Source organism: Hordeum vulgare, chromosome 5H (assembly GCF_904849725.1).
Source record: "Hordeum vulgare subsp. vulgare chromosome 5H, MorexV3_pseudomolecules_assembly, whole genome shotgun sequence".
Classification (NCBI taxonomy): domain Eukaryota; kingdom Viridiplantae; phylum Streptophyta; class Magnoliopsida; order Poales; family Poaceae; genus Hordeum; species Hordeum vulgare.
The window spans coordinates 49823768-49834131 of record NC_058522.1 but is presented as its reverse complement, the minus strand read 5'-3'; the positions used below and the strand labels follow the sequence as shown (position 1 = coordinate 49834131).

Sequence of the window (10364 nt, the reverse complement as noted above, 5' to 3'; positions counted from 1 at the left end):
AATTGTGGATCGCCGGGTGACCAAGTTTGTGAGGGTTTGGAAGTCTGCCCTGAAGACTTACCACGAGTGTTGGGCGAGGACTGTGTGTCCTTAGCTCAAGGAGAATACGGTAGGGACTGGGTGTCCTGGGACTGGGTGTCCTTTGGTTTCAATACCAAGCCGCTCCAAACGAGATGTACAACTGTCACAGCAGTTGGAACTGGGTCATCAACAACAGTCTTCACTGAGAAGCGGGTTCTAATTCCTCAACTCTTTACTTTTCTTGTATTGTGTGTTGATGACTTTCACTGTGACTTTTTGAAGAATTTGCTGAAGACTTTCTCTGAATTTCCTCAACCCCAAATTCTTCACGATAGTTAATCATCATCTGTATTCTGCGTGCCTGCTTACTGTGCAATCTGTTTTCACATTCTTCACTCTGAAATACTGTTGTTGTGAATGTTTGCACGTCTGATCCTTTACTGTTTCCGCTGTAAGTTAGTCATCAGTGAGGAATTTCCTCAAAAGGAATTTCCTCAGTGATGAAATTCTAAAAATCTCCTATTCACCCCCCCCCTCTAGTCGATATAACGCACTTTCATATATAAATGTTTCCTTACCAATTTCCACTTACCAAAGGCGCTTCACTCCCCGGCAACGGCGCCAGAAAAGAGTCTTGATGACCCACAAGTATAGGGGATCAATCGTAGTCCTTTCGATAAGTAAGAGTGCTGAACCCAACGAGGAGCAGAAGGCTCTGATAAACGGATTTCAGCAAGGTAATAACTGCAAGCACTAAAAGTAGCGGTAACAAGTGATGGTGTAGCGAGGTGAAAAGTAGCAAGCAAAGAGTAACAAGTAACAAGTAGTAGAAACGGTGCAGCAAGTGGCCCAATCCATTTTGTAGCAAGGGACAAGCCTGAACAAAGTCTTATAGGAGGAAAAACACTCCCGAGGACACACGGGAATTTCTGTCACGCTAGTTTCATCATGTTCATATGATTCGCCTTCGTTACTTTGATAGTTTGATATGTGGGTGGACCGGCGCTTGGGTACTGCCCTTACTTGGACAAGCATCCCACTTATGATTAACCTCTTTCGCAAGCATCCGCAACTACAAAAGAAGAATTAAGACAAAGTCTAACCATAGCATTAAACTAGTGGATCCAAATCATCCCCTTACGAAGCAACGCATAGACTAGGGTTTAAGCTCCTATCACTCCAGCAACCCATCATCTACTTACTACTCCCCAATGCCTTCCTCTAGGCCCAAGTATGGTGAAGTGTTATGTAGTCGACGTTCACATAACACCACTAGAGGAAAAGACAACATACATCATATAAAAATACCGAACGAATATCAAATTCACATGACTATTATTAACATGACTTATCCCATGTCCTCAGGAACAAAAGTAACTACTCACAAAGCATAATCATAATCATGATCACAGGTGTAATGAATAGCATCAAGGATCTGGACATAAACTCTTCCACCAAGTAATCCAACTAGCATCAACTACAAAGAGTAATCAACACTACTAGTAACCTTACAAGTACCAATCGGAGTCGTGAGATGGAGATTGATTACAAGAGCTGAACTAGGGATTGGAGAGGAGATAGTGCTGATGAAGATGTTGATGAAGATGCCTCCCCTCCAATGAAAGGAGTGTTGGTGATGACGATGGCGACGACTTCCCCCTCCAGGAGGGAAGTTTCCCCGGCAGGATCGTCCTGTCGGAGCTCTAGATTGGATCTGCTCAAGTTCCGCCTCGTGGCGGCGGCGAAACCACGAAAAAGCTCCCGTATGATTTTTTCTGGACCAAAACCCTTCATATAGCAAAAGAGGGGGGCTAGTGGGCCGTCAGCGAGCCCACGAGCCCCCACTTCGCCACCAGGGGGTGGCGGTGGCAGGGCTTGTGGCGCCCTGGTAGCCCCCCTCCGGTACTTCTTTCGCCCAGTATTTTTTATATAATCCCAAAAAAATGAACGTAACTTTTCAGGGCATTTGGAGATGTGCAGAATAGTGGACTAAGATTTGCTCCTTTTCCAGTCCAGAATTCCAGCTACCTTAATTCTCCCTCTTCAAATAAACCTTGCAAAATAAGAGAGAAAAGGCATAAATATGGTACCACAAAGTAATATAACAGCCCATAAAGCAATAAATATGAACATGAAAGCATGATGCAAAATCGACGTATCAATCATCTACTTTGTTGTTGCAAGTTCTACGTGGCTCCTATGGGCAATCAGCAAGAACCGTTCTTACCTACGCAAAGCCACAATGTTGATAATCAAGTTTCCTTTTAACCTTCTACAAGGACAAACTTTGTCGAATTCGATTCAACTAAAGTGGGATGACAGACACCCGCGAACCACTTTTATGCAAACAAGTTGCATGCCAGTTAGTGGAACTGGTCTCATGTGCGAGGATAGGTAAGGTTGGCCCAAGCTGCTTCATACCACAATACCGTCGAATCAAGATAAGACTAAGGAGGTAAGCAATTTGAACATCAACACCCACAAACACTTTGTATTCTACTCGTGCAAATCATCTACGCATAGACCTAGCTCATGATGCCACTGTTGAGGAACGTTGCATGGGAAACAAAAAAAATCCTACACACAGAAGGTCTATCCATGGTGATGCATAGCTATGAGAGGGGGATCGTATCTACATACCCTTGTAGATTGCTAAGGGGAAGAGTTAAAAATGTGGTTGATGTAGTCGTATGTCTTGACGATCCAATCACGATCTGTCCTGATCTAGCACCGAACGGACGACACCTCCACGTTTAGCACACATGCAACTCAATGACGTCTCTGCCTCCTTGATCCAGCGAGCGAGGATGGAGTAGTAGATGAGCTTTTCAGCAGCACGATGGTGTGGTGGAGGTAGTGGTGGACCAATCCCAGCAGGGCTTCGCCAATCGCTACTGTAGATGCGATCAGAGGAAGAAATTGAGTTGGGAGAGAGGAAGGGTTGCGCCTATGGCTTAGGGTGCGACTGCCCTCCCTCTCCCTCTCTATTTATAGGAGGAAGGGGTAGGTAGGGCACCGTCCATAGCCCCTTCTCCAAGGGAGGGCTAGACAACCAAGGGGAGGAGTCCTCCTCCAACAAGGGAGGTGGGCGCCCTAGGGGAGGAGTCCCTCCTCCCTAAGGCACCTTCCCACCTACCACTAGGATGCATGAGACTTTAGGGGAGGGCCGCCCAGCCTACCAGGGGCTGGTGTGCCTCCTTTTCAGCCCATGTGGACCCCTGGGATGGGTGGAGCCACCCACCCCCGATGGACCCCCAGAACCCTTCCGGCACTCGTGATACACTACCGGAAAATACCCAGAACCTTTCTGGAACCCGGATACCATCCCCCATATATAAATCTTTAGCTCTGGACCATTACGGAACTCCTTGTGATGTCCGGGACTCCAAAGAACACTCAGCCACCAACATACGTAACTCAATAATACCATATCATCATCAAACGTTAAGCGTGTGGGCCATACGATTTCGAGAATCATGTAGACATGACCGAGCCACCTCTCTGGTGAATAACCAATAGCGGGACCTAGATGCCCATATTGGTTCCTACATATTCCACAGAGATCTTTATTAGTTGAACCACGATACCAAGGATTCAGTCAATCCCGTATGCAGTTCCCTTTGTCCATCGGTATGTTACTTGCCCGAGATCCGAGCGTCGGCATCTCGATACCTAGTTCAATATTGTTACTGGTAAGTATCTTTACTCATTCCATAATACTAGATCATGTGACTAACTCCTTAGTCACATTGCTTGCAAGCTTCTTGTGATGTTGCATTACCGAGAGGGCCCATAGATACCTCTCCATCATATGGAGTGACAAATCCTAGTCCGATCCATGCCAACCCAACATACACCCTCAAAGATACCTGTAGAGAACCTTTATGATCACCTAGTTACGAAGTGACATTTGATACACACAAGGTATTTGTCTGATGTCAGGGAGTTGCATGATCTCATGGTCTTAGGAATAGATACTTCACATGAAGAAAGCAGAAGCAACAAACTAAATGATACAATCAAATGCTATGCTTATGCTTGGGTCTTGTCCATCACATCATTCTAATCAAATGACAACTCATGTCTATGGTTAGGAAACCTTAAGCATCTTTGATCAAGGAGCTGGTCTAGTAGAGGTTCACTAGGAACACGGTGTTGTTCATATATCCACACATGTATTTAAGTTTTTGGTCAATACCATTCTAGCATGGATAATGAACGATTATCATGAATAGGGAAATATGATAATAACAACTTTATTATTGCCTCTAGGGCATATTTCCAACAAAATGAAGCAACAAACAAGCACAATATTGCATCAACACCCGAGGCAATGGACATCTACACTATTAGTCAACCGCAGGTGGTCGAATTAGATTTGATTCGAAGTGGTTCGATTGGAATCGGAATGAAACAAAATGAATCCAATCCAATTTAATCCATGCCCAAACCCTACTCTGCGTCTCTGAGCAAAGGGGAAAGAAAGACCTTACCAGAGAGGGTGTTGTTGGAGAGTTGGACGACCGAGGAGAAAACCCTGGCAGGAATGAGGGGTCGCCCGAAGAGGATGAGAGAACCATGCCTAGGGCCATCGACAATGCGATGGTGCTCCTCGTGACACGAAGTGGACGAAGAAGGCGTCGTCGTCCTCGGAGAAAACCCCATGAATGGGCGTTAGAAAAACCTCCGGCCAGAGGGGTTCCAAACAGTGGCACACCCGATGGGCCCCCTCCGATGGTGCAACCAAACCCAGGACCACTAGGTCAGGATAGAAAGGTGGAACCGGGGCGGCAGGCCCGCATTGGTCCGCGGACGTGGCCTGATGCATAAGGGGACAGTGCGTGGAAGGCCACCATCAGGTCAATATCGCCGTTGGCGAGGCCGGCCACCCACCGGTCATGGATTGGGTTGCTGTCAACGATGATGGGGGCCCACAGGTGAGACATCGGAGGAGAACATGAATGGGCGATGAGGATAGTAAGATAGAGCGGTGTGAATGACGTGTGAGCGGTGACATGGGAGAAGGAGGGAATTATGAGACGTCTCATTCGTCTCCCACGCTTCCCGAAGCGTGCAACGAGGAGGCATGTGTGGCTCGGGCAATCCAATCCATAAAAGGCATCAATTCGACCATCCCCCCAAGACAGGCCCAATGGTGCTTTAAGTTTTGTGTGGCCTGAGGAGCACATGCATGCCAGGCAACCAAACAACCCAATTTCGTCTTGCGTGGGCCTGGTTAGGTTGTATGTGAGCTACCAAACACACTCTAGTAGTAAGTTTCTTTTCTTACCTCGACTAAGATCCTTCTCTAATCTCATATCTTTTTGTCTCTTCTAATCTACACAACGATACTTCAATTCGAGATAAGATCTACAGGAAAAAGATGCACATCGATGTTATTGTTCCATTCAAAGTGATCAGTTCGTAGTTTCATCGACCGTAAACCGTTCAATTTTGTTCATGTTCGGATCTATTTCGGACGAATTTTTTCTAATTCATCGCGCATGATCAACAATTTGAAATTTTCTTTGGCTAGTAGCGTCATCTTGTAGTTTCACATGGCTTTCGTGTTCCACAATTTCTGTTTCAACGATCGTAGATGAGTATATCTACCTCTTTCTCATGGGGTGTACATATGCATATGTGTGACTATTTTAATGACACTCCTTAATCTTCTTCATCTAGTCATTCCTCTCGGGCTCATTTCACGTATCCTCCTGCACCGACGTCATCGGTGGCACTATTTCTCTCAACCCCCTCTCTCGCGTCCTACTACACTCGCGCGATCGTCGTTCCTCTCCGCCTTCTTTTCCATGTCCTGCTGCACTGAAGCCAATTCCGATCTCGTTCCTCTCGTCCTCCTCGTCCGCGTCGTGTCCTACATCACCGGCGTCGTCACCATTGTCGTTCTTTTTGGCCTCCTCCTTGTCCTACTACACTGCGTGCCATGGCGCTGCACTGAAGCCAATGCCGATCTCGTTCCTCTCGTCCTCCTCGTCCGCGTCGTGTCCTACATCACCGGCGTCGTCACCACTGTCGTTCTTTTTGGCCTCCTCCTTGTCCTACTACACTGCGTGCCATGGCGCACACACTGCATTTTTCTCCATCGTCCTCTGCCTTAGTGCCCTCCTATTCATTACTCCGCATAGACTTTCTCTACGATGATGACGCTAGCAACTAGTTCGCCGCGCCGCCAACGGGATCACTAACCCGCAATTCCGTGCTCGTAGTGTCGGACGCAGCGCCACAACCACCCTCACCTCAGTCACCGAGGCACTCTAGTTTAACTATGTGTGTTATGTGTAGATGTTAAGTCTTAATCATGTGTGTATGCAACCAAGCAACATATAGTTGCATGAACCCAACCAATGCAAGCAACCAAACACAGAGTGTACAGTCGTTCCTACGATGCAAGAAAAGGAGATGTAGGCAACAAATCAACATGCAGATCAACACAGAATGTACAGTGGTTGCTACGATGCAGAAAAATGAGATGTAGGCAACCAATCAACATGTAGATCTTGGTTTTTTGCCTGCATTAGCGCATTAGCTCAACCATGCTCACCGGGAACAAGTATGCAAAATGGCGGAAGATGCGAGTAACCAAATGCATCCTAAAATTTCAGAAGAAATCTCTAAGAATAAGCAATAAAAACATACAGGGCCATCAGCTTTCGAACAAAATCTCTACATACATAGTACATATTTTACATTCTGCATGCTACAGCACACGAATCCCTTGCGAGAAAACAATCTGCTCATTATTTACAATGCTAGAGCAATGGTCAGTGCAGAATCGTCGAGGCAACTTCCGTTCATATGCTCGGTGCCAGCTGAGGTTCAGCTACCTGTGGCTTCTGGGAGTCCAAACCAGGGAACTGCCCGATGTCATGACCTTCTACTCGGTTTAGGCTGTCATCCAGACCAATCGCGAACTCCTCAGGACGTTCCCCACCGCTCGCAAAGTAGTCAGCGACCTGCGTTAACAAATTTGGAACAAAGGACCTGGCATCAAATCGGCTAGAGTCGTATAGCTAGAGCTAGTTTGTTAAATGTGAAACGTGAGATATGCTGCGGAGTGTAGACAGAGGGAAGAATGGCAGAACTTACATGATCTCCAAGAGACATTCCGCTCAATACAGCCGCTTCTATACTTGAACCTGTGAGCCAGTCACCACAAATGCCTGCTCGGCCCTGGGGATCAAATATGCACGGTACTCCTGGAGTGTTCATCGGTAAAGCTGCGCCCCTGTGTTTGCCGGTATAAATTCATCATTGTGCATCAATGAAATAGTAACAGGTATGAAATGTCCAATGTGTGCATTGTTATACCACAGCTGTACTCTTGTGTAAAATGGTCGCTGAAGAGATCCTTTCGACAACCCCAAAGCAAGTTCAACTCCCCCGAGCATTTCTCGTTTCACTTTTTCTGCAGTTGCATTCGGGATATTTTCCTATAATTCGATGGTTAAATACATTAGAGAATTCCACTAAAAATGATGAAAAAAGACCCGGAAATTCCACCTTGGCTTCATTCATCGTAACAGGGAGTAGTGCAACCAAATGATACGACCAAAAAGCATCAAACTTGATTAAGAAAAAGCCACCTGTGGAACTTTGTTTTTCTTTCCATAAGAAGCAGTGCTGAAAAATGTCCAGCACTCGGGTCTGTTTGTCTCCAAAGGGAAAATTTTCTGAGTATTGTTGGCCATCCAAGAGAGAGAATCAATATCTTTCACAAATGCTCCTTCAAATGTGCCATAAGAGTTATCTTGTGGGATTGGAAGAGGATCATCAAATGCCGCAAGTAGTGCCCAGACAGAACTCAACTCTAGTCTCTGAATATAGAGGGCATAAAATTCAGTAAGGATTTAGAAGAGAGGATAGATGTCATCATCTCACGACTTCAAATTTTGGTTCAATTTAAACCTTCATTTGCCTTGTCAGTTGGGGTAGACCTGACGTAGAAAGCAGGCGGTTCGCACATTTCCCTGATCAATGAGTTAAAAAGGATCAGCCAGGGTACACATAAATATGGCTGTCTTGGAGAAAAGTCAGAACATGATGTACTTCTTGCACAAAGAAACCAAATGAGATCCATGAACTGTAAGGAGGGTATTGCATAAAAGAATCTGTCTATTGTCTATGATTCATAACCATGACCTACTTCCACAAATTATATGATCCATTCAATGCTCTTGGTCAATTTATCTTATCACATGTTTATATTTCTTCTCTGGTTCATACACAATGGAACACCAAAATGTGCCAAGACCATCCAAGCTCAATACAAGAAGGAAATCTGTACATTAATCTCTCAACGGAATTCTGAATTGCTATTTCTAATATATAAAATGGTACCTGAACCATGTCAGTATGATGTCTAGGCAGTAATTTTTGGACTTTTGTGTAACTTTACTTCATAATGTGGGACATTTGGGAAATTAGTAGGGTGCACCGAGGTACATGTGCCCTTGGCTGAGTTTTCTCATTTTTCAGGTTTTGAAAAAATTCTGAAATAATTTGTGAATGTGAATTATCCAATGACAGAAAAATTTCAAGCAATAATATTTTTATTTATGTGCTCCCCGAATAAAAGATTGTTACATTTACGCAGGCTGTTTTAGACACTCTTCCCTTCTTTTGTTCTTACAGTACACAAACATATAGTTTTTTTGCCTCAAATTTGGCATGCTCACACTGCATCCAACAATATGTATGCACAATTTTTTTCAGAAATTTAAAAACTTACGCATGTGTGGTTTTATTATTCCAAGAAACAGGGTGCAACTGTTAGCAGGGGGACAAAATCCTCTCTCGGAACACTTGGGTTTAATTATTTTTTTAGAGCTGGCAGCCTGTCACACATGGAGCAGATTACTTAAAGAAACTAGTAAATTTAATTACACAAGCATCTTTTGCACCAAAAAGAGCTTAAATAGAAACAATACTGAAAAGAAATTTGCACTGACCATTGTGTGCTATTACAACGGCATCATATTGACCTTGGGGCTTCTCACTCTCAAACAAGCGCCACAGGCCGTTGAACGGCTCAAGCTTGCTTATCCAGGAAGGCCTTACAACTTTAATCAGGTCATCCTGCACGGGTTGACATGCGACTCAGCAACGAAATGAACAGCCAGTAAAGTGATCAGAAGTTCAGTAAGTGACCGATGGACTAAACTTCAACAACCATATCACAGTAAATTCAGTCGCTACACTCTAGAGTAGGTTATGATAATGTGATGCTGTAGTGAACTATTGAAGGAAGCTATAGCTGACTTGGTACTACGCGGAGCATGCATCCACAGGAAGTCAACCTGGTATACCTCGGGCAGCATTGCATCGGCAAGCGGGCGCATTCCTCTAACGCCGATGTACCTCGGCGTCGAGGAAGGTATAGCTGTGAAATGACCACCAGCCTCGAGCTCACCGATCGCCCCCCTCCACTCGCGAGCCAACCCTTTCTCGACCCACTCATCGACCAGCTTCTGGAACCTCCGGTCGCTCGCGGTGAAGAACTGCGCCGCGTGGTCGAACACCAGCCGCCGCCCGTCGTCGACCATCCTGGTCGCCATCCTGCCACCTAAGCCGTGCATACCCTGCACCAGCGGCGGCGGAAAGGGGAGTGAGCCTCGCGCGCTGGTATACGGGCGCGGGGCGAGGGAAGGGGTGAGGGTGAAGGGACGAACCGTGTCGAAGACGACGGAGCGGACGCCGCGGGCGGCGAGGGCGGACGCGCAGGCGAGGCCGGAGGCTCCGCCGCCTATGACGGCGACGGTGGGGTCGGCGGGCACTGGGGTGGAGAAGACCACCTGCTCCTGCTGGAAGCTCTTCTTGATGGCGGACTGCCGCGAGAACCGGGGCTTATCGCGCGGGGGACGCGGGGGCGCCTTCGGAGGACGCGCTCCTCCGGCGCCGCTGGCGGCGACCACCGCCCCGGAAAAGCGGGGGCGAGCGCATGGGGCGGGGTGGAGAAGCGGCATCGCGGCCTTGCAGGTGCTCGACAAAATGCGGGAGCGGGGAAGCAGACCGTTATCTCAGTTATCTGTTTACGGGTATTTTATCTTTACTCTGGGGGGAGAGAGAGAAAACTGACGTTCTCACGGTTGCTTTTTTATCTACGAGGACTTGCTCGCCGAAAATATAAACAGAGGATGGTTTAAAATTTTCAGAAAATATGTTTTGGACTTTTTCTAAATTATGAGCATTTTTGTATTGTTTATTAAGGAAAAATATATTGTTGTGGATTACTCCCTCCGTTCCTAAATATAAATCTTTTTAAAAAAATTATTAGAAGAATACATACGAAACAAAATTAGTGAATCTATATTTTAAAGTAT

At 46.1% G+C, this 10364-nt stretch overlaps 1 protein-coding gene across 2 annotated transcripts; it reads right to left on the bottom strand.

The window, feature by feature from the left end:
* Positions 1-6693: 6693 nt before the first annotated feature.
* Positions 6694-10053, bottom strand: LOC123397716 (renalase). Of its 2 annotated transcripts, none has more exons than XM_045092254.1 (8): positions 9714-10053; positions 9342-9623; positions 8994-9120; positions 7951-8012; positions 7629-7859; positions 7354-7475; positions 7132-7270; positions 6694-6998 (listed from the first exon to the last, which is right to left on the bottom strand). In XM_045092254.1, the coding sequence occupies exons 1-8, from the start codon at positions 10005-10007 to the stop codon at positions 6837-6839; spliced, it is 1419 nt and encodes a 472-aa protein (XP_044948189.1). In that variant the 5' UTR covers positions 10008-10053; the 3' UTR covers positions 6694-6836. The 2 variants fall into 2 exon arrangements, with proteins under 2 accessions (XP_044948189.1, XP_044948190.1); XM_045092255.1 differs by having other exon boundaries at positions 9351-9623.
* Positions 10054-10364: the final 311 nt, after the last annotated feature.

What these genes read in the sequence shown, in the direction of transcription:
- LOC123397716 (XM_045092254.1), bottom strand. Translation starts at nt 10,007, where the DNA reads ATGCCGCTTCTCCACCCCGCCCCATGCGCTCGCCCCCGCTTTTCCGGG. An exon ending in CGTTGTAATAGCACACAATG is followed by an intron (nt 8,013 to 8,993) that starts GTCAGTGCAAAT and finishes CTCATTGATCAG; the next exon opens with GGAAATGTGCGAACCGCCTG. An exon ending in TACACAAGAGTACAGCTGTG is followed by an intron (nt 7,271 to 7,353) that starts GTATAACAATGC and finishes CGGCAAACACAG; the next exon opens with GGGCGCAGCTTTACCGATGA.